Raw genomic sequence first — 25204 nt, 5'->3', positions numbered from 1 at the left:
ACAGTTAACATATGTATTCGTGGCTCTACTAACTCCAGGAGAATCCTTTTGTCAAATCATGTGACACATTTTTTTTCTCCCTCATTTCATTTGGATTGGCAAACCAGATAAAGTCCAAACAACATGAGTTTTGAGGGTTAAAGGCATTAACTGCCAGGTCACAGTTGTAAATGAGAACTTGTTCTCAACTCGCCCATCTGGTTACCTGGTTAAATAAAGGTGAGAAAAAAAAATCCAAATACATTTTTTTTTACTTCTCTCTTAAAGCATAACGAAATTATATCTAAATCCAAACTGGTTTTCCAGCAGGCTACTATGAAAAAAAAAAGAGGTCTTTTTTTGCAGTTATACAGATTAAAACCAACCATTTCCAATGAATTGACAATTGATCCCTATTTAAACTACCTGCCTTTTTAAACGAAGCCACACAGAGTTGGTTAAAATTACAATTTCATCCTCCAGTAGAGGCCGAACAAATATTAGAGCAAATAATATGTCTCAACTGATAGAGGAAAGGACCATTTTCTTGGGATATATTTTTTTTTAAGGAAGTTAGTATCATGTTCACGAATGACATTGTAAATAAGGAAGGTCAAATTATGGCACACTACCAGTTAACAAAAGGTGTATGGAGACGTATGCTCAATACAAAAATATAACCAACTCATCGCAGCTCTGCCGCAAAAATACACACACACACACACACATACACACACACACACACACAGTGTCGGTCCTCTCGGCTGATAATGGCTAGCGACAGGACCCTGTCCGTGTCTCTCTTCTGTCTGTGTGTAAAAGGATCACATCATCACCTCCAACACCTCGCCAACCAGAGGAGGGGGAAAACACAGAGGAAGAGGGGTGATGGAGAGATCAGAGTGACAGACAACAGAGACAGAGAGAGAGGTGTTGAGAGATAGATAGATGTGCTGAAGGTAATACTAGGCAGAGTGCAGATGCAGAGAATGAGAGAGAGAGTTGTTATGGTGATAGCTTGGTGGTGACATCAGCTCAACGACCACCTTTGAACCGTGAACTGAGAGAGCTAGGCTTCCATACTCAGATCCTAATTATTCTCTCTCTCTCTCTCTCTCTCTCTCTCTCTCTGTTCCTGTTTCACACATTAAATCATTTTCTGACCTCTTCTTGTATCATACGCAATCATCCATGACACCATATGACAATAGTTAAAATATCTAAGAAGATCACCAAATAAGAGGAAGGTAACAGAACACATTCAAACCATACTTCATTAATCTAAACCAAGCCACAGAAAAGGCCCATTCTGTTCCCCTTATAGGAGCCCCCTGACCAAAACACGCCCCCCCCTCCCCCAAACCCGCTCTACTTTGTGACACTTACAGCCCACATTCTGACTTACAGTAACAGCTATCAGCCAATTCAAACGGTATCATAAACCACAAGTCTATAAACAGCCCTCACATACCATAAAGCACATATTACAAAATAACCACCCAACATACTGCAGTAAAGGAACTCATCAAATAAAAACAAAGCTCAGAACAGAAGAACGCATATATCCAGATGCTTAAAAGGGATAGACAGACACATAGAAATATCCCTGACTTCCTCTGACTCTGGGTAAGTAGCAAAAGATCATGCTATAAACAAGATAAACAACAACCCATAAAACAACACTGAATACAAAAAGACAGTTTAAAAACACTGTTGTTTTTAAACCTTTTGAAAACAACATTTTCAGGACTTTGCAGTGTTGCAAGTGTGTTACCAAACACACACAAACACCATAAACCAGACACACTCCTATATATCACACTCCTATATATCCCCTCTGCACTGCCACTGACTGCCAGGGTAAATAATTCACCTCCCTGATCCATGATCTTTACTCTTCACCTCCCTGATCTATGATCTTTACTATTCACCTCCCTGATCTATGATCTTTACTCTTCACCTCCCTGATCTATGATCTTTACTCTTCACCTCCCTGATCTATGATCTTTACTCTTCACCTCCCTGATCCATGATCTTTACTCTTCACCTCCCTGATCTATGATCTTTACTCTTCACCTCCCTGATCTATGATCTTTACTCTTCACCTCCCTGATCTATGATCTTTACTCTTCACCTCCCTGATCTATGATCTTTACTCTTCACCTCCCTGATCCATGATCTTTACTCTTCACCTCCCTGATCCATGATCTTTACTCTTCACCTCCCTGATCTATGATCTTTACTCTTCACCTCCCTGATCTATGATCTTTACTCTTCACCTCCCTGATCTATGATCTTTACTATTCACCTCCCTGATCTATGATCTTTACTCTTCACCTCCCTGATCTATGATCTTTACTCTTCACCTCCCTGATCCATGATCTTTACTCTTCACCTCCCTGATCTATGATCTTTACTCTTCACCTCCCTGATCTATGATCTTTACTCTTCACCTCCCTGATCCATGATCTTTACTCTTCACCTCCCTGATCTATGATCTTTACTCTTCACCTCCCTGATCTATGATCTTTACTCTTCACCTCCCCGATCGATGATCTTAACTATTCACCTCCCTGATCTATGATCTTTACTATTCTCCTCCCTGATCTATGATCTTAACTATACACCTCCCTGATCTATGATCTTTACTATTCACCTCCCTGATCCATGATCTTTACTATTCTCCTCCCTGATCCATGATCTCTACATTTCTCCTCCCTGATCTATGATCTTTACTATTCACCTCCCTGATCCATGATCTTTACTCTTAGGAGTATATCTGTCAGTGTCCCAGTCCTGCGGTACTCACAGCGTATATAACCCAGCTCCCTTCTGTCCCAGTCCTAAGGTACTCACAGTGCATATAACCCAGCTCCCTTCTGTCCCAGTCCTACGGTACTCACTGTGCATATAACCCAGCTCCCTTCTGCCCCAGTCCTAAGGTACTCACAGTGCATATAACCCAGCTCCCTTCTGTCCCAGTCCTGCTTACTCACAGTGCATATAACCCAGCTCCCTTCTGTCCCAGTCCTAAGGTACTCACAGTGCATATAACCCAGCTCCCTTCTGTCCCAATCCTGCGGTACTCACAGTGCATATAACCCAGCTCCCTTCTGTCCCAGTCCTAAGGTACTCACAGTGCATATAACCCAGCTCCCTTCTGTCCCAGTCCTACGGTACTCACAGTGCATATAACCCAGCTCCCTTCTGTCCCAGTCCTGCGGTACTCACAGTGCATATAACCCAGCTCCCTTCTGTCCCAGTCCTAAGGTACTCACAGTGCATATAACCCAGCTCCCTTCTGTCCCAGTCCTAAGGTACTCACAGTGCATATAACCCAGCTCCCTTCTGTCCCAGTCCTAAGGTACTCACAGTGCATATAACCCAGCTCCCTTCTGTCCCAGTCCTGCTGTACTCACAGTGCATATAACCCAGCTCCCTTCTGTCCCAGTCCTAAGGTACTCACAGTGCATATAACCCAGCTCCCTTCTGTCCCAGTCCTAAGGTACTCACAGTGCATATAACCCAGCTTCCTTCTGTCCCAATCCCTGATCAGAGTGCATATAACCCAGCTCCCTTTTCTGTCCCAGTCCTGATCTATGTACTCACAGTGCATATAACCCAGCTCCCTTCTGTCCCAGTCCTGCGGTACTCACAGTGCATATAACCCAGCTCCCTGTCTGTCCCAGTCCTAAGGTACTCACAGTGCATATAACCCAGCTCCCTTCTGTCCCAGTCCTGACGGTACTCACTGTGCATATAACCCAGCTCCCTTCTGTCCCAGTCCTGATCGGTACTCACCTCCCAGTGCATATAACCCAGCTCCCTTCTGTCCCAGTCCTAAGGTACTCACAGTGCATATAACCCAGCTCCCTTCTGTCCCAGTCCTAAGGTACTCACAGTGCATATAACCCAGCTCCCTTCTGTCCCAGTCCTAAGGTACTCACAGTGCATATAACCCAGCTCCCTTCTGTCCCAGTCCTAAGGTACTCACAGTGCATATAACCCAGCTCCCTTCTGCCCCAGTCCTAAGGTACTCACAGTGCATATAAACCAGCTCCCTTCTGCCCCAGTCCTAAGGTACTCACAGTGCATATAACCCAGCTCCCTTCTGCCCCAGTCCTAAGGTACTCACAGTGCATATAAACCAGCTCCCTTCTGCCCCAGTCCTAAGGTACTCACAGTGCATATAACCCAGCTCCCTTATGTCCCAGTCCTAAGGTACTCACAGTGCATATAACCCAGCTCCCTTCTGTCCCAGTCCTAAGGTACTCACAGTGCATATAACCCAGCTCCCTTCTGTCCCAGTCCTAAGGTACTCACAGTGCATATAACCCAGCTCCCTTCTGCCCCAGTCCTAAGGTACTCACAGTGCATATAAACCAGCTCCCTTCTGCCCCAGTCCTAAGGTACTCACAGTGCATATAACCCAGCTCCCTTCTGTCCCAGTCCTAAGGTACTCACAGTGCATATAACCCAGCTCCCTTCTGTCCCAGTCCTGCTGTACTCACAGTGCATATAACCCAGCTCCCTTCTGTCCCAGTCCTAAGGTACTCACAGTGCATATAACCCAGCTCCCTTCTGTCCCAGTCCTAAGGTACTCACAGTGCATATAACCCAGCTTCCTTCTGTCCCAATCCTGCGGTACTCAGAGTGCATATAACCCAGCTCCCTTCTGTCCCAGTCCTGCGGTACTCACAGTGCATATAACCCAGCTCCCTTCTGTCCCAGTCCTGCGGTACTCACAGTGCATATAACCCAGCTCCCGTCTGTCCCAGTCCTAAGGTACTCACAGTGCATATAACCCAGCTCCCTTCTGTCCCAGTCCTACGGTACTCACTGTGCATATAACCCAGCTCCCTTCTGTCCCAGTCCTGCGGTACTCACAGTGCATATAACCCAGCTCCCTTCTGTCCCAGTCCTAAGGTACTCACAGTGCATATAACCCAGCTCCCTTCTGTCCCAGTCCTAAGGTACTCACAGTGCATATAACCCAGCTCCCTTCTGTCCCAGTCCTAAGGTACTCACAGTGCATATAACCCAGCTCCCTTCTGTCCCAGTCCTAAGGTACTCACAGTGCATATAACCCAGCTCCCTTCTGCCCCAGTCCTAAGGTACTCACAGTGCATATAAACCAGCTCCCTTCTGCCCCAGTCCTAAGGTACTCACAGTGCATATAACCCAGCTCCCTTCTGCCCCAGTCCTAAGGTACTCACAGTGCATATAAACCAGCTCCCTTCTGCCCCAGTCCTAAGGTACTCACAGTGCATATAACCCAGCTCCCTTATGTCCCAGTCCTAAGGTACTCACAGTGCATATAACCCAGCTCCCTTCTGTCCCAGTCCTAAGGTACTCACAGTGCATATAACCCAGCTCCCTTCTGTCCCAGTCCTAAGGTACTCACAGTGCATATAACCCAGCTCCCTTCTGCCCCAGTCCTAAGGTACTCACAGTGCATATAAACCAGCTCCCTTCTGCCCCAGTCCTAAGGTACTCACAGTGCATATAACCCAGCTCCCTTCTGCCCCAGTCCTAAGGTACTCACAGTGCATATAAACCAGCTCCCTTCTGCCCCAGTCCTAAGGTACTCACAGTGCATATAACCCAGCTCCCTTATGTCCCAGTCCTAAGGTACTCACAGTGCATATAACCCAGCTCCCTTATGGGGCTTCCAGATGAGGCTGATGCCATAGGGTGCCACATGGCTCCAGAGGGGGTGGAGAGGGGTGACAGCCGAACTACCTTGCCAAAGAACACAGCCTCCCTAGCAGCTGGAGAGAAGGACGTACTCTGACTCCTGCTCCCGCTCCGACAGGAGAGAGAGACGAGAGGACAGAGAGGGACGGATAGAGGAAAGAGAGGGAGGGACAAAGGGAAAAGGAGGGAGAGAGGCAAAGTCCACCCGCGTCGTTTATGGGATTAACCAGATTATTCTCTGATCAATCCCAGAGGAACCGATTACAGTCACGGATCAACTCGTTTAACTCTAGAATTCCCCCCCTCTATATCTGAAATGAGGATCTCTCTTTTCTCTCTCCTCTCTTCTTTAGGCACGTCCGTAAGTTCCCAGGATGCCTTTTTTTGTAATTAGGGCAGCATACATGCCTGTTAGCGCTGTGTTGGCACACTGCACGTCGCCTGTGTGTGTGTCCCTGTCACTCCGTGCCTTAGAGCCAAAAGAGTCCAGCATGGTGTGTGTGTGTGTGCGCGCATGCACGAGTGTGTATGTGCGTGTCGTCTAACAAGCCTTGCATTCCTGGAACTGTCTATTCCTATGTATGTGTCTCGGTACAGAAAACAGTACGGACCTAGAGCGAAATGTGTGCACTCAAAACAAGACCCAAGACCAAGACATTTAAAGGAACACACACTGAAAATCAACTACAATGAATGACTTCCTTCAGCAGCCCATAGCACCTGACTGACAGTGAAGTTAAGCTAGCATGCCTGGAGGCTCTGCTCCCTATAGAGTAGAGACTGGAGCAGCTGTCATACCAGTCTATTACACCCAACAAGTCTTCAGGGAACAGCTCAAATAATACACACCTCTTCACAGTCATGTGGAGTTGGAATAATAAGCGATGGCCCACATAAAACACATCGCCCTGAAAGACATAATTAGCATTCATAAAGACATTTTGCACATTGAGAGGTTAATGTGTTTCCTCATTGGAGAAATGAAACATTGAATTCAAAACAAAGCTTCAGGGTAATAATGATGTTTGTGCGTGTGTGTGTGTGTGTTTTCCTAAAAGCACTGACAGAAGAAGCTGACTCACATAGGCTTTTAATTCAATTTGATCTGAGGAGGTACGGGAGGAGGCAGTTGAGTTTTCATACCTCCCTCTGTCCTTGAGGTACGAGGAGGAGGCAGTTTAGTTTTCATACCTCCCTCTGTCCCTGAGGTACGAGGAGGAGGCAGTTTAGTTTTCATACCTCCCTCTGTCCCTGAGGTACGAGGAGGAGGCAGTTTAGTTTTCATACCTCCCTCTGTCCCTGAGGTACGAGGAGGAGGCAGTTTAGTTTTCATACCTCCCTCTGTCCCCGAGGTGGAGGGTTTTCATACCTCCCTCTGTCCCTGAGGAGGAGGCAGTTTAGTTTTCATACTTCCCTCTGTCCCTACGAGGAGGAGGCAGTTTAGTTTTCATACTTCCCTCTGTCCCTGAGGTACGAGGAGGCAGTTTAGTTTTCATACCGCCCTCTGTCCCTGAGGTACGAGGAGGCAGTTTAGTTTTCATACCTCCCTCTGTCCCTGAGGTACGAGGAGGAGGCAGTTTAGTTTTCATACCTCCCTCTGTCCCTGAGGTACGAGGAGGAGGCAGTTTAGTTTTCATACCTCCCTCTGTCCCTGAGGTACGAGGAGGAGGCAGTTTAGTTTTCATACCTCCCTCTGTCCCTGAGGTACGAGGTGGAGGCAGTTTAGTTTTCATACAACCCTCTGTCTCTGAGGTACAAGGAGGAGGCAGTTTAGTTTTCATACCTCCCTCTCTCCATGTTCTCTAATACCGCTGGCTGGACACTGTGTATTTTGGCAGGGAGGAGGACTCAAACATGTGACATCTTTTGTAACCCTGTGTGTTTTCAAGGAAAATAACTGACAGACAGGGATAATAGATATCAGAGAAATAAAATTAAAACGATAAGACTGACAGACAGGGATAATAGATATCAGAGAAATAAAAAAACAGAGAAGACTTGATAGACAGGGATAATAGATATCAGAGAAATAAAATTAAAACGATAAGACTGACAGACAGGGATAATAGATACCACAGGGGAAAAAAATGAGAGAAGGACAGTCAGCTGTGAAGCAATCAGTGTGTGTGTGTTTAACTGTGTGCACGGGTGTGTATGTGCATGTGTCTGTCCATGCGTCTGTGTGAGTGTGATCGTGCGTGTGATGGGTTGGACTGACATGGCACTCTGAGCCCTCAAAATAGATATGTGGAGCTGCATTCTGTTCTGTGTAGAGCAGAGGGGCAGAGCAGAGAGGAGGGGCGGAGCAGAGAGGAGGGGCGGAGCAGAGAGGGGGAGCGGAGGAGAGATGAGGGGTGGAGGAGAGAGGAGGGGCGGAGGAGAGATGAGGGGCGGAGGAGAGAGGGGGCCAGCAGCCCAGGGGGCCAGGACCTGTGAGGCACGTTGCTTGACTAAAGCAAGAATTAAAGTGTCAACACTTTGACCTTCTTCACTAATGAGTAATTACTGACAATTAGCTGAAAGAACACTCCCCTCCCTCTTACCCCCATACCTCCCCCTTGAGACTCCTCTAAAACACACACACACACAGGGTTTCTGTTAGCCAGCAATTGATGGCTTTTAGCCGATAAATAAAACTGTTGCCTGATCTGTTGCTGGCCAAAATGACTGGGAGGAAATAAATGCCATTGTATGTACATTTGACCAGTCATGTTTATCGGTCTGTTGGTTCATTTGCATAATTTAGTGGAATTAAATTAGCTTGTGTGTATTTTCGTTAGTCATCATGTATCTTATTTACACAACGAATCACATGTGCACAGCATACAGAGCCTATTTTGAGCAGGATTTCTCCTGAGGCACGTCAGCTGGTTGCGGCTGGAGTAAAATGTGCTTTCATTGCGCAACAATTTTAAATGCAATCGCGTGTTAAAACAGTTTTGATGCACACTTAAAAGAAGATACTATGTTTATTTCTAAACTGGCAATTGAAGCACACATCCCATTCACCATTCAAGGGCAGGCAACAGGCTATGAGCGCTTCACCCACCACTTTACAATGTGAGCTGGAGGCAGAACGCATTTTGAAAACACTTAATTGTTTGAAACCTAAATGTTTTATTTCATATTATGAGGCATGTTTTACATTGCTTCAACATGGCCTTCAAGGCGAAATCTGACCATTGAAACGTGGAGGCAATTATTTTATAAAGACTTCCTAGGTGGCGCGTGAGTTTCAGGCTTACAATTTATCCTACAATTTCTACCGTTCTGCGTTCCATTTCTGATTCTCATATGCGCACTTTCATGGAACAGTTTCATTTCAAAAACAACGTTTTCGTTTCTCTTAGTCATTGTCAAGTGGATAATCATAAAAATCTGAATTAAAATGATAAAAATCTAAAAGTTCAAAGTCAATTCATGCTAGATCACCAGCCACTTGGACTGTAACGGTTTTCGTTATAGGATGAGGATGAGGAAGAGTAGTCGGACCAAAGCGCAGCGTGGTAAGTGTTCAAATTATTTATTGAACTGAACACTAAATACAAAAATAACAAGAGAATAATTGAAACCGAAACAGTCCCGTAAGGTGCAAACACTGATACGGAAAACATAGAACACAAAAACATAGAATGCCCACCCCAACTCACGCCCTGACCAAACCAACATAGAACACAAAAGCATAGAATGCCCACCCCAACTCACGCCCTGACCAAACCAACATAGAGACATAAAAAGGATCTCTAAGGTCAGGGCGTGACATGGACACATTGATACTAGAGGTCGACGGATTATGATTTTTCAACGCCTCTATACCGATTATTGGAGGACCAAAAAAGTCGATACAGATGAATCTGCCGATTTTTAAAAATGTATTTATTTATTTATTTGTAATAATGACAATTACAACAATACTGAATGAACACTTTTATTTTAACTTAATATAATACATAAATAAAATCAATTTAGCCTCAAATAAATAATGAAACATGTTCAATTTGGTTTAAATAATGCAAAGACAAACTGTTGGAGAAGAAAGTAAAAGTGCAATATGTAAGAAATGTAAGAAAGCTAACGTTTCAGTTTATTGCTCAGAACATGAGAACATATGAAAGTTGGTGGTTCCTTTTAACATGAGTCTTCAATATTCCCAGGTAAGAAGTTTTAGGTTGTAGTTATTATAGGAATTATAGGACTATTTCCCTCTATACCATTTGTATTTCATTAACCTTTGACTATTAGATGTTCTTATAGGCACTTTAGTATTGCCAGTGTAACAGTATAGCTTCCGTCCCTCTCCTCGCTCCTCCCTGTGTCACGCCCTGGCCTTAGTATTTTGTGTTTTCTTTATTATTGTGGTTAGGCCAGGGTGTTACATGGTTGATTATGTGTTTGTCTTGTCTAGGGGTTTTGTAGATTGATGGGGTTGTGTTCAGTGTAGTATTCTAGGTAAGTCTATGGTTGCCTAGAGTGGTTCTCAATCAGAGGCAGGTGTTTATCGTTGTCTCTGATTGGGAACCGTATTTAGGCAGCCATATTCTTTGGGTATTTCGTGGGTGATTGTTTCCTGTCTCTGTGTTTTGCACCAGTTAGGACTGTTTCGGTTTTTCCACGGTTTCTTGTTTTGTATATGTATATTGTTCACGTTATCATCTTTATTAAAGATGTTCAACCATAACCACGCTGCATTTTGGTCCTCCTCTCCTTCCCAGGAAGAAAACCGTTACACCCTGGGCTCGAACCAGCAACACAACGACAACAGCCACCATCGAAGCAGCATTACCCATGCAGAGCAAGGGGAACAACTACTAGAAGGCTTAGAGCGAGTGACGTTTGAAACGCTATTAGCACTCGCTAACTAGCTAGCCATTTCACTTCAGTTACACCAGCCTCATCTCGGGAGTTGATAGGCTTGAAGTCATAAACTGCGCAATGCTTGACGCACAACGAAGAGCTGCTGGCAAAACGCACTAAAGTGCTGTTTGAATGAATGTTTACACGCCTGCTTCTGCCTACCACCGCTCAGTCAGATACTTAGATACTTGTATGCTCAGTCAGATTATATGCAACGCAGGACACGCTAGATAATATCTAGTAATATCATCAACCATGTGTAGTTAACTAGTGATTATGATTGATTGTTTATTAGATAAGTTTAATGCTAGCTAGCAACTTACCTTGGCTTACTGCATTCGTATAACATTGTGGAGTGCAACGAGAGAGAGGCAGGTCGTTATTAATTGTAGTTAACTGTAAGGTTGCAAGATTGGGTCCCTCGAGCTGACAAGGTGAAAATCTGTCGTTCTGCCCCTGAACAAGGCAGTTCACCCACCGTTCCTAGGCCGTAATTGAAAATAAGAATGTGTTCTTAACTGACTTGCCTAGTTAAATAAAGGTATATAAAATATATATATATACACACAGTGGAGCAAACAAGTATTTAGTCAGCCACCAATTGTGCAAGTTCTCCCACTTAAAAAGATGAGAGGCCTGTAATTTTCATCATAGGTACACTTCAAGCATGACAGACAAAATGAGGAAAAGAAATCCAGAATCACATTGTAGGATTTTTAATGAATTTATTTGCAAATTATGGTGGAAAATAAGTATTTGGTCAATAACAAAAGTTTATCTCAAACTTTGTTAGCAATGACAGAGGTCAAACGTTTTCTGTAAGTCTTCACAAGGTTTTCACACACTGTTGCTGGTATTTTGGTCCATTCCTCCATGCAGATCTCCTCTAGAGCAGTGATGTTTTGGGGCTGTTGCTGGGCAACACGGACTTCCAACTCCCTCCAAAGATTTTCTATGGGGTTGAGATCTGGAGACTGGCTAGGCCACTCCAGGACCTTGAAATGCTTCTTACGAAGCCACTCCTTCGTTGCCCGGGCGGTGTGTTTGGGATCATGCTGAAAGACCCAGCCACGTTTCATCTTCAATGCCCTTGCTGATGGAAGGAGGTTTTCACTCAAAATCTCACGATACATGGCCACATTCATTCTTTCCTTTACACAGATCAGTCGTCCTGGTCCCTTTGCATAAAAACAGCCCCAAAGCATGATGTTTCTACCCCCATGCTTCACAGTAGGTATGGTGTTCTTTGGATGCAACTCAGCATTCTTTGTCCTCCAAACACGACGAGTTGAGTTTTTACCAAAAAGTTATATTTTGGTTTCATCTGACCATATGACATTCTCCCAATCTTCTTCTGGATCATCAAAAGCTCTCTAGCAAACTTCAGACGGGCCTGGACATGTACTGGCTTAAGCAGAGGGACACGTCTGGCACTGCAGGATTTGAGTCCCTGGCGGCGTAGTGTGTTACTGATGGTAAGCTTTGTTACTTTGGTCCCAGCTCTCTGCAGGTCATTCACTAGGTCCCCCCGTGTGTTTCTGGGATTTTTGCTCACCGTTCTTGTGATCATTTTGACCCCACGGGGTGAGATCTTGCGTGGAGCCCCAGATCGAGGGAGATTATCAGTGGTCTTGTATGTCTTCCATTTCCTAATAATTGCTCCCACAGTTGATTTCTTCAAACCAGGTTGCTTACCTATTGCAGATTCAGTCTTCCCAGCCTGGTGCAGGTCTACAATTTTGTTTCTGGTGTCCTTTGACAGCTCTTTGGTCTTGGCCATAGTGGAGTTTGGAGTGTGACTGTTTGAGGTTGTGGACAAGTGTCTTTAATACTGATAACAAGTTCAAACAGGTGCCATTAATACAGGTAACGAGTGGAGGACAGAGGAGCCTCTTAAAGAAGAGGTTACAGGTCTGTGAGAGCCAGAAATCTTGCTTGTTTGTAGGTGACCAAATACTTATTTTCCACCATAATTTGCAAATAAATTCATTAAAAATCCTACAATGTGATTTTCTGGATTTTTTTGTTCATTTTGTCTGTCATAGTTGAAGTGTACCTATGATGAAAATTACAGGCCTCATCTTTTTAAGTGGGAGAACTTGCACAATTGGTGGCTGACTAAATACTTTTTTGCCCCACTATATATATCGCAGTTCTGATGTCCATATATATATATATATATATATATATATATATATATAAAAATTGGCAAATCGGTGCCCAAAAATACAGATTTCCGGTTGTTATGAAAACTTGAAATCGGCCCTAAGTAAATCGACCTCTAGTATGTAACATATTGTGTGCTGTAGTTTGGAAAATAAATAAATGTGACTCAGGATGACAACATAATGATGTTTGTTTCCAACATAAGGGCTGTTTTCCTAAAGAAGTTCAATCTGCTTCATGTTTTGTTTCCTTGACACGATAGTAAGGAGTATCGCGATACTGGTATCGTCCTGGCTCTAGTAAAAGTGGAAGTACATGAACTAAATTTTTAAAAAGTGTCAACACATCCAAGCACTGTATAGCAGAACAGACAATGTGCCAAAATGGGCATGTGACAAAGCATATGAATGGGAGGGCCTATTTAACTATGAAACCAAACCAGCCTGTGAACAACAAACAAGTTGACTCTCCCTCTATTGACTCCCCCCCCTCCCCTGGTAATACCAAGCCATACAGTTGTAGGTGTGTCGACCAAGCCATATTTACACAAGGATTCTGCCATTTCATACCAGCTGCAGTTCAAAACTGTCATATGTATTAGCAGACGGCACACAATAGATGTGCACTATGGAGCCTGGTAAAAGCCTATTGGAGTGAGGGTGTGAGTGAGTGAGTGAGTGTGAGTGAGTGAGTGAGTGAGTGAGTGAGTGAGTGAGTGAGTGAGTGAGTGAGTGAGTGTGAGTGAGTGAGTGTGAGTGAGTGAGTGAGTGAGTGTGAGTGAGTGAGTGAGTGAGTGTGAGTGAGTGTGTGTGTGAGTGAGTGAGTGAGTGTGTGAGTGAGTGAGTGTGAGTGAGTGTGTGAGAGTGAGTGTGTGAGAGTGAGTGTGAGTGAGTGTGTACATGTAGAGTGGGTATCTATGATAACGTCGGAGGGGAAGGCTAACGTCTTATTGGCTCTTAACCAGCCAAGCTATTTTGTTAATTTTTTTGAGTTGTTTGTAACTTGTTTTGTACATAATGTTGCTGCTAATGAAAAGAGCTTCTGGACATCAGAACTGCGATTATTCATCTAAGATTAGAAGAAGAGTTTTTCTTCAATGAGTCAGAGGGGAGGGATATACTACAGACACCGAACCATTACCGATCCCCGTAATTCGCTGGAGAAGGAAACAGAGATTTTGCTGAAAAATATTGGGGTGCCTCGTGAGCATCAGGCGACAAATTGCTAATCTGTCTTTGCCTTCCGTCCTGCTAGCTAACATTCAATCGCTGGAAAATAAATTGGACGAACTGAAAGCACGTATATCCTACCAACGGGACATTAAAAACGGGAATATCTTATGTTTCACCGAGTCGTGGCTGAACGACGACATAAAGAACATACAGCTGGCTGGTTATACACTCTATCGGCAGGACGGAACAGCAGCCTCTGGTAAGACACGGGGTGGGGGCCTATGCATATATGTAAACAACAGCTGGTGCACGATATCTAAGGAAGTCTTGAGGCTTTTCTCGCCTGAGGTAGAGTACCTCATGATAAGTTTTAGACCACACTATCTTCCTAGAGAATTTTCATCTGTGTTTTTCGTAGGTGTCTACATACAACCACAGACCGACGCTGGCACTAATACCTCACACAATGAGCTGTATTCCGCCATATGCAAAAAGGAAAACGCTCATCCAGAGGCGGCGCTCCTAGTGGCCGGGGACTTAAATCAGTTTAACCTAATTTCTATCAGCATGTTAAATGTGCAACCAGAAGGGAAAAAAACTCTGGACCACCTTTACTCTCCCTCGCCCTCCATTTGGCAAATCTGACCATAATTATATCCTCCTGATTCCTGCTTACAGGGAAAAATTATATCAGTGAACACCAGTGACTCGGTCTATAAAAAAGTGGCCAGATGAAGCTGATGCTAAACTACATGACTGTTTCGCAGCACAGACTGGGATATTCCTCCGATGGCATTGAGGAGTACATCACATCAGTAACAGGCTTTATCAATAAATTAATGTTGTCCCCACTGTGACCGTACGTACATACCCCAACCAGAAGCCATGGATTACAGGCAACATTTGCACTGAGCTAAAGGGTAGAGCCGCCAGTTTCAAGGAGAGGGAATCTAACCAGGAAGCTTCTAAGAAATCCCGCTATGCCCTCAGACAAACCATCAAACAGGCAAAGCGTCAATACAGGACTAAGATCAAATCGTACAACACCGGCTCTGACACTCGTCGGATGTGGCAAGGCTTGTAAACTATTACAGACTACAAACGGAAGCACAGCCTACCAGACGAGCTAAATAACATCTATGCTCGCTTTGAGGCAAGTAACACTGAAACATGCATGAGAGCATCAGCTGTTCCGGACGACTGTGTGATCACGCTCTCCGCAACCGATGTGAGTAAGACCTTTAAACAAGTCAACATTGACAAGGCCGGATTACCAGGATATGTACTCCGAGCATGCGCTGACAATGTGGCAAGTGTCTTCACTGACATTTTCAACCTCACCCAGTCTGAGTCTGTAATACAAACATGTTTCAAGAAGACCACCAAAGTCCCTGTGCCCAAGAACAATGCAATGAAAAAATGAAATGCTTTGAAAGGCTGGTCATGGCTCACAACACCATTATCCCAGAAACCCTAGACCCACTCCAATTTGCATACCGCACCAACAAATCCACAGATGATGCAATCTCTATTGCACTCCACACTGCCCTTTCCCACCTGGACAAAAGAACACCTATATGAGAACGCTATGAGAGCGCCCACAAAGCTCATCACTAAGCTAAGGCCCTGGGACTAAACACCTCCCTCTGCAACTGGATCCTGGACTTCGTGACGGGCCGCCCCCCAGGTGGTGAGCTAGGTAAAAACACATCCACCACGCTGATCCTCAACACAGGGGCCCCTCAGGGGTGTGTGCTCAGTCCCCTCCTGTACTCCCTGTTCACTCATGACAGCACGGCCAGGCACGACTCCAACACCATCATTAAATTTGCAGATGACACAACAGTCAACACTGATCACCGACGATGAGACAGCCTATAGGGAGGAGGTCAGAGGCCTGACCATGTGGTGCCAGGACAACAACCTCTCACTCAAAGTGATCAATAAAAAGGAGATGATTGTGGACTATAGGAAAAGGAGAACCGAGCACGCCCCCATTCTCATCGACGAGGCTGTAAAGGAGCAGGTTGAGAGCTTCAAGTTCCTTGGCATCCACATCTCCAACAAACGAACATGTTCAAAGCACACCAAGACAGTCGTGAAGAGGGCACGACGAAGCCTATTCCCCCTCAGGAGACTGAAAAGATTTGGCATGGGTCCTCAGATCCTCAAAAGATTTTCCAGCTGCACCATCGAGAGCATTGTGACGGGTTGCATCACTGCCTGGTATGGCAACTGCTCGGCCTCCGACCGCATGGCACTACAGAGGGTAGTGCGTACGGCCCAGTACATCACCGGGGCCAAGCTTCCAGCCATCCAGCACCTCTATACCAGGCGATGTCAGAGGAAGGCCCTAAAAATTGTAAAAGACTCCAGCCACCCCAGTCATAGACTGTTCTATTATGCTACAGCACGGCAAGCGAAGCACCAAGCCTAGGTCCATGAGGCTTCTAAAGAGCTTCTACCCCCAAGCCATATGACTCCTGAACAGCAAATCAAATGGCTACCCAGACTATCTGCATTGCCCCCCTTCTACACTATTGTTATTTCATTGTAAGGTATTGTTGTATTCAGCGCATGTGACAAATACAATTTGATTTGGTTACTCAAACAGAAAACTGGAGGATCATTGACCCTTGGCAGCAGTTAAACAAGAGTTCAGAGTGCTACTGTCAACCAGTCCTGGTGGGACCCCTCTCTCTCCTCTCTCTTTCTCTCTCTTCCCTCTCTCCTCTTCTCTCTCTTTCTCACTCTCTCTTCTCTCTCTCTCTTCTCTCTCACTTCCCTCTCTCTTTCTCACTCTCTCTTCTCTCTCACTTCCCTCTCTCTTTCTCACTCTCTCTTCTCTCTCTTCTCTCTCACTTCCTTCTCTCTTTCTCACTCTCTCTTCTCTCTCTCTCTTCTCTCTCACTTCCCTCTCTTTCTCTCTCTCTCTTCTCTCTCACTTCCCTGTCTCTTTCTCACTCTCTCTTCTCTCTCGCTTCCCTCTCTCTTTCTCACTCTCTCTTCTCTCTCGCTTCCCTCTCTCTTTCTCACTCTCTTCTCTCTCTCTCTTTTCTCCCTCTTCTCTCTGTCTCTTTCTTTCCCATTCCAATACTTATTTTCCACCCTATCTCCGTTGACTGTCTTTATCTCCAGGACTTCCACAGATCTGCGAGTTATGTGCATATGGTTTCCCTGAACAGCAGCAGCAGAGTGAATGCCTGCACGTCTGTGAACCCCCAGACTGACGGGAAACCACAGAAATGACAAAAAACAAGAACATTTATAACTTGGCATAATCCACAGAAGTTCTCCAAACTTTATTAAACTATGATGTGCTGCTGAGTCCGACCTCTCCCTGATTTGATTCATAGAATTAGGAATTGGAATGCTAGAATGGACATGAATCTTCTTATGATGTGATAAAGGTCAGCTATTTTGGTCAGGGAATTGGTCAACCATGATTTGCCATTGCTGTGTAAGATAGTGTAAAATAATGAACTTGAAGAATGTTCCTGTACTGTATGTTTGTTAGCTAGCCATCTTTAGAGGAATTATTCTATACAGGTTTTTAATAAACTGACGATATGCCAACCTTCCGTTCAACCAATGCAGTCAATCCACAGCCAGACACTGGCTGAAATCAGTTGTTGACAGGACTCAGACAAGTTGTGAATGCAACAAGTACTGATATTGTATCATAGAACAGCATTCACAGCTTTCCAAGAAAAATCATTTAGACATTTATGGTCTGTTTACCTATATTTTAGACGCTATTTACCGGTATACAGAAAATTGGTATAAATGCCTTAAACTATATTTGAAGAGTTTATTTCCAAACCACTATACATCTATTTTCTTGAAGAGCATAGTCAGAACTACAAATTTCAGATTTTTCCATGCAAAGCATTGGCACCTTCGGATTACAGAGTATCAGTGGGGTTTGAAAACAGCGACCCTTGTGTTCAGTGCCGGTATTACCGAATATCCAGAGTATGGCACAAGGTCGGTATGAAAGTAGGACAATCTGGATACCGCTCAAGCCTACTAGCTACATGCCAAATTGATATAGCTACCCTCACATATCTGAAACTACACGATCAATTGATGTTTACTGATCATGAAAAGCATTCAGTTACTTCCTGTATAACTCCGATGATAGAGATAAACGTGGAATGATCTGAAATGTGTAGTTCTGACGAGGCTCTTCAAGAGGTGATGATATTAAAACCAAATAGTTAGAACATTTATTTAACAATCCCTTGAAAACTGCTTGTAGTTGTCAACGGTTTTAAGGGGAGCTGGGGGTCTCCTTTCCAGATCGACCGCTCCGCACCGTATTGTGACGTTTTATTGATAACGTCCTATAGGATCTCTACTGTCGGCTCGATGCACAGATTCTCTATTACATTTGACAAATTCCAAGGGACAGTTTTTTATTTTGTCAATGTGATTGCCCATGGCTATGAAACGACACTATATTATAGCTAATAAATATGCTTTTCTGTACAGTAGGTTGTCCTGAACAGTGTGTCAATTGAATTACTGTACTTGAATGGCCTGTTTATACAGCCTTCACAGAACTCGGTGTCACTACAACAGTTTATGTTTAGTACGAAATAATAAACCATTAAAAAAAGATAGAATTTAATGTTTCATATCATAACTCTTATGTCTGTTATGGAACATGAATAAAATAACACCTTATTAGACCTATGAACTTGTTATTACAGTACAATGTAGGGTATAACAATTTCAACAAGACACAACAGAAGTGAACTGAGTGAGATTCTAGTCTGAGGGGGATACAAATTGTCCGTTTAGGAATATTCTGTCATGTGGTTGCTCACCGCTTCACAACAGTCTCCCATTACCAGGAGACACAACCATTCACAACGATGGCAGTTTCACTCACATACAAGCTGCTGAAATATCTAGTCAGGCAACAACATCCCAAAAATAAATGACTTCCCAAAAATAAATGACTTCAAGAGACTCCAATCCCTTTAATGTGGTTTTAGATTTATTTTATTTTAATTGAACCTTTATTTAACTAGGCGAAGCCAGTTAAGAACAAAAGTTTATTTACAATGACGGCCTACCCCGGGCCAACCCCTAATCCGGACGACGCTGGGTCAATTGTGCGCTTCCCTATGGGACTCCCAATCACGGCCGATTGTGATACTGCCTGGAATCGAAACCAGGGTCTGTTGTGATGAGTGCCTTAGACCACTGCACCACTCGAGATCTCCCGACATTGTCACAAAGCACTGTTGATGATAATAACATCATGCTCTATTGCAGTGGCTTGGCAATGAATGTTTCATTCAAGGAGAACATCACATGATAAATGATGCATGTAGTGTGTGACTCACTATGTGGACTTAAAGAAGCCCTGGGCTTGCAACTTAACTGCGCACAAATCACAGACTGGGAGCATCACAAAAAAGTCTCACATCATGTTAGTATTCACCTCAGCATGTACTGCCTTTTACACACATCTTGCACTATGATTACATGAGTAGGATGCAGACTAGACTACAACCAATACATAAGAAATAACAGAGTTATAAGCTATGGGCCTATTTGCTGCCTTAGGCTCCTCAAATGTTTGTTTTTTTTCTTCTTGTTTTCTGTGCAGTTTCTCCTTTCTGAATAAGTTCGTGGTATGCTGTTAAAAACCTAACAAGTGGTATGTATGTGTGAACCATAACTCCAATAGGGCAGCCTCCAGTCTCCACATTGACCAGGGAGCCCCATAAGATTATTATTTTTTCCACTCGGGAAAGTTTTGTTGAAGACCTGGACAGAAAAGCCCCACTCTTTCGATCGTTAGGCCTAAACATATCGCCCACGATAGGGAAAACACCATTGTAAACCAATAAATTGTGTTTATGTCAAAAACAGTTAGCAAGAAATGCCGGACCACCATCATAAATTACACACATTTAAGCGCAATTAAACTGCCAACCTCTGACCTTGTCTGAACAGGAGAACCGCAATCCCATGACTTTTACATTGGCCGCAGCCCCTCATTGTCAAGAGGCACTACTACAGCCGGACGAGTGCTAAGCAGGCCGAACTAAACATGAACATTGAATAAATATCTACGGAGGGAAATCTCCAGCCGAGTCCGTGGACTGCTCCATCTAGCTCGCCCGCTGGCACTCCGAGAAAAAGACGCCATGGACCGTCTCCAAATAGCAGAACTATACAACGACTATAGAGGGATACACGTATTTCAAACAGAGCAAGGAAAGATACTTACTGGGGTGTAAATATGGGTCATTATGCCTTCTGTCCATAATGTGTGAGTTAGCGCTGTGTCGTTCTCTGTAGCCGCGCCGTCACAGGCAGCAACAGCATCCCAGCGAATAACACTCCCCAACCGGGAAAACTGTGCAAGGGCAGGTCAACGCGGGGCCCAGCAAGGGGGTGGCAAAGCAGGTCTCCTCCCAATGACAACAGTCATCGAGATATCTAAGCCCACGAACCTGACGAAACTTCTTGCCTCGCAGCGTAACAACGTTGCAACCTAGAATGTATCAAATGTGACACAAATCATTTTCGCAAACAGAAAGTAACGAGGGGAGAAAAAAAAATCCAATATGGCGTTCGAAAAGCCAGAGTCGTGGGATTTTTAAGCCAAGTGAAATCAGGTGGATGTTTCCACATTTCCAAAAGCCTTTCTTATACGCTCTACTTCTACGCTCATTTTTATTTTAGGCTACATTTTATTTGTGTGTTTTATAGCCTACCAAATAAAGCCTATTCATAATTTCAACAAAATATATATATTATTTTTTGTCTAATCTTTGCCTTTAGGCTATGTTTTATAATTACTCTGTAATTACATTTTGATTTTTTGAACAATGTCTTTTTTTCACCTTTATTTATCCAGGTAGACCAGTTGAGAACAAGTTCTCATTTACAACTGCAGCCTGGCAAAGATCATTAATTAAGACATTTTGTAGGGCCAAGAAGTATATTGTTTCGTGTAGTCAGTCCCTCGTTATAAATTGTGTTAATAGGCTGCTTACCGATTTTAATAGCCTACAATATTTTCACCTTCTGAATTAGGTTCACACATTTAGCTTAATTTCCATTAAATGGGATTGATTCAAATTAACAAAAATGTGTCAATGTGTGCGTATGTGTGTAATCTGAACGCCTGTGTGCGATGTTTTTGTTTGTGTAGTGATATATAATTATTTCTCTCTCTCCGACAACCCAAAGCACCCTCCACATTCAGCGGTCTACCTATTGAAAAGTGCGGGTCCGGGTCTCGTGACCCCCTGGAATCCCCCTAGATCTTTCTTCAGAGATTGGGGTCATTTGAGGGTGAGTTCGCGGTACCTCAGAAGGTTACTCAGGAGTCAACCCGCGCTGAGGGATTCACAATCTTGAACTGGGGGAGCAGGCCGCGCAGACGCTCTGTCAACGCCGGTCCCTGACCACTCAGAGAGAGCCTTTCGCTGCCCTGTTAATGGAACAAGCACCTCGACCCGCGGCCTTGTAACAACGAGCACCGGAGGATACTAGCCAAGATTAATGGTATTTTTTTCTCCAGTCATTGTACACTGATCAGGGCTTTTCATTTGTTACCCCTCCTCATCCCCACCCCCACCACCTCCATTAGATTACATAAATTCATTAAAGTCAAAGAGAGGCATTAAAAGGGCTATTTGTCAGTTCTCTCTTTTGTGTGTTCCTAATGGCTGCATGTGGTTCAAGGTATTGGGATTTTCTTTTTAAAGGGTTGCACATGGTTTTATGGACCACATGGAGAGGGAAATTGAGGGGAGGAAATCAGAAGTAAGATTTACAAGCACAACACCATACCATGCTTTCATGTTGCCTAGACTGAGGTCATATGAAATAGCCTTTTAGCACATCTCTTAAATTGCATTTCATTTGTACGGCAGTCAAGGAATGGGGCTTGTGCAAATATTCAACAGGATTGAGTAGAAGGCCTAATGTTATTGTCAACATTACCTCAAAGATAGGCGAAGCTGTGGGGTGTTAGACTACTGAAGCTGTGGGGTTGTTGGACTACTGAAGCTGTGGGGTGCTGAACTACTGAAGCTGTGGGGTGTTGGACTACTGAAGCTGTGGGGGGGTTGTTGGACTACTGAAGCTGTGGGGTGCTGAACTACTGAAGCTGTGGGGGGTGTTGGACTACTGAAGCTGTTGGGGTTGTTGGACTACTGAAGCTGTGGGGTGCTGAACTACTGAAGCTGTGGGGTGTTGGACTACTGAAGCTGTGGGGTTGTTGGACTACTGAAGCTGTGGGGTGCTGAACTACTGAAGCTGTGGGGTGTTAGACTACTGAAGCTGTGGGGTTGTTGGACTACTGAAGCTGTGGGGTGTTGGACTACTGAAGCTGTGGGGTTGTTGGACTACTGAAGCTGTGGGGTTGTTGGACTACTGAAGCTGTGGGGTGTTGGACTACTGAAGCTGTGGGGTTGTTGGACTACTGAAGCTGTGGGGTGTTGGACTACTGAAGCTGTGGGGTGTTAGACTACTGAAGCTGTGGGGTGTTAGACTACTGAAGCTGTGGGGTGTTAAGACTACTGGCAGATGCATTATTTTATTTTGCCATTCCATCTAGATCTCTACCATCATCACCTAAATTCCAAGCCACCTCCCAAACACAAAATATATATATATATATATATATATATATATATATATATATATATATATATATATATATATATATATATATATATATATATATATATATATATATATATATATATATATATATATACACACACACACACACACACACACACACACACACACACACACACACACACACACACACACACACACACACACATACGGTCAATGAAGCAACCCTTTGGACTAATCCCTTTGTATTCACAGCACCATTCCCACCAAACAATGTCCTAAAGCCTAATCCCTCACCCAACACAACAGACCTGGGCCACCTGCTAGCACAGCTCTTATAGTGGAGGACAGAAGCAGAACAGAGAAGGAGCAACACTGACCAACCTAGAGTCAGGAATGTGTTAGTCCACTGAACTAAAGCCTATGCATCAGCTTGAGGATCGTATAGTCTTCAGGTCTAAGGCAGACATTACTCATCACATGAGCCTAGTTCACCGAACGACCTCCATTACACATGCACAGGAAAAATAACCCTGTTGAATGAAACACACATACACATCACAGAACACCGAATACAGAACACAGAATACAGAACACAGAATACAGAACACAGAACACAAAACAGTCCAATGCCTGCAAAAAATACACTCTTTCCCCTCTCTCTCTCTGGCTATGCTTATAGTGTGTTTAAGGGAAGTCATGGGAGACGGTTCTCTCTTCATCTGCTTCTGTCCTCATTAACCCATCTCCATCATGCTTTATCAAACCCCTCTGCTCCCCTCCCCCATCCACCTACACCCCTACCCCCTCCCCATATATAGGCTTGAGATGATAAATGTTCCCCTTCCTCGTGGCTGCTGGGATGAGACTATGCCACACAACAGTAACGAACATCATCCATCTCACAAACACAAAAGATTAAATGTGGCAGACCGGGATTCTGTTCTGGTAGGGATTGATCTTTCTTTTTGTTTATAACTAAGCAAGCTCTTGTCTCTCTCTCTCTCTCTCTCTCTCTCTCTCTCTCCAGGTCCAGGGACTCTGTCTCTCTAACCACCCTCTCTCTCTCTCTCCAGGTCCAGGGACTCTGTCTCTCTAACCACTCTCTCTCTCTCTCTCTCTCTCTCTCTCTCTCTCTCTCTCTCCATCTCCTTGGGGTCCTCTTTATCTCATTTTGTTTCCTTCCCTGTGTGGTTAGTTGGCAGGGAAAGTGCTCTGGTGAGCATGCCAGGAATGAGAATATTTTTCATGAGTCTCGATGATAGAGCTGGGCTAGTATTAAATTCCCATATGAATCAGATCTGCTCTTTCTCTCCCTCTTTCTCTGCCTCTCTCCCTTTTTCTTTCTTTCTCCCTCTCCACCTCCATATTCTTTCCTTGAAGTTGTTGTCTTTCACCAGCATCCCTGACAGCCAGCCCCAGTAAGGGGGGGATCTAGGCATATGCAACATGAAATGGTTGGCTTTCTACTGGTTCTCTGGGAACAACAAATGAGTGTAGAGTAAAAGAGGGGAACAGACCTAATACAGTCTATGGCAAATCCATGAAACAAACAAACTGGTGGTCTCAAAATTTGGCTCCATTTTGCTCCTTTGCACCCCCATTATTTATATCTCTACTTTGCACATTCTTCCACTGCAAATCTACCATTCCAGTGTTTATTTTTTATATATATTTTTTACTTTCTATATTGTATTTATTTTGCCACCATGGCCTTTTTTGCCTTTACCTCCCTTATCTCACCTCATTTGCTCACACTGTATATAGACTTATTTTTCTACTGTATTATTGACTGTATGTTTGTTTTACTCCATGTGTAACTCTGTGTTGTTGTACATGTCGAACTGCTTTGCTTTATCTTGGCTAGGTCGCAGTTGTAAATGAGAACTTGTTCTCGACTCACCTACCTGGTTAAATAAAGGTGAAATAAAATAAAAAAAATAAAAAAAGACACAATGTTGAGTCTCATTTTTGGAACACTTTTGAAGGCTATGAACAGACACCAATCTATGAGTGTAACAGGCTGGTAAAGGAGCTGTCAGTCGCATGCGTGCTAGTGCTGTTTATCCCACCTCATCTCCTCATCATGTACAGGTACAACTAACTGTATTCTGTTCACTTAGACAGCATTGGATCCAGTTGTAAACCAACAGAAAGGATTACAGGAAACCAGTAACTAACTCACAGTCAAAATCCTACAGAAACCCTGCAGGTTGTTTCACAGGAATGAGGCCACAAAAACCATGTGGGATTATTCCTGTAAAATTCCTGTATTCAGGATTGCTGTAGGATTTGCACAGATGTATTTTTTATCCCAAATTAAATTAGATAGTCTGAATGGACTGTTATCAAGACAATAGTAAATTAATGGCCTGTTATGAATTCTGCAAATTACAATGTATTTACAATGTTGTGCTTCAGATTTACCTACCAGTTATGATCTAACGGAAAAATGAATCAGACCCAGACATAGCAGTTTCCATAGCAACGGATGTATCCAAATCCCCTAATCGATTTTACACAGATGTTCCGTTTAACCGTTCAGACTTCTGGCATTAGGGTAACCTGTTAATCTCCTGTCTGGTTCTAGGGGCTTAACACACAATCACCACAATGGGACCTCCTAGACCTGGACCTATCGTCAGGTTAAAACACCAACGCCACTACCCATCATACCATGCGCCTCCAAACAACTACCACTACCATTCAATGTCATT

The 25204-nt window shown here is 43.9% G+C and overlaps 1 protein-coding gene across 5 annotated transcripts in view; it reads right to left on the bottom strand.

The window, feature by feature from the left end:
- Positions 1–20436, bottom strand: part of rxrgb (retinoid X receptor, gamma b) — an 81949-nt gene extending 61513 nt beyond the window's left edge. Inside the window, exon 1 of one of the 5 annotated variants that reach the window (XM_042322563.1) lies at positions 20119–20436. In XM_042322563.1, coding sequence (XP_042178497.1) covers positions 20119–20155 — 37 coding nt within the window. In that variant the 5' untranslated portion in view covers positions 20156–20436. Of the gene's footprint in view, positions 1–2835; positions 2858–4161; positions 4184–5618; positions 6065–20118 lie in introns of those variants that run through there. The other 4 variants (XM_042322561.1, XM_042322562.1, XM_042322565.1 and 1 more) reach the window with 4 other exon arrangements.
- Positions 20437–25204: the final 4768 nt, after the last annotated feature.

This window comes from Oncorhynchus tshawytscha, linkage group LG05 (genome assembly GCF_018296145.1).
Source record: "Oncorhynchus tshawytscha isolate Ot180627B linkage group LG05, Otsh_v2.0, whole genome shotgun sequence".
NCBI classification, from domain to species: Eukaryota; Metazoa; Chordata; class Actinopteri; order Salmoniformes; family Salmonidae; genus Oncorhynchus; species Oncorhynchus tshawytscha.
This window is presented reverse-complemented; position numbering and strand designations above follow the sequence as displayed.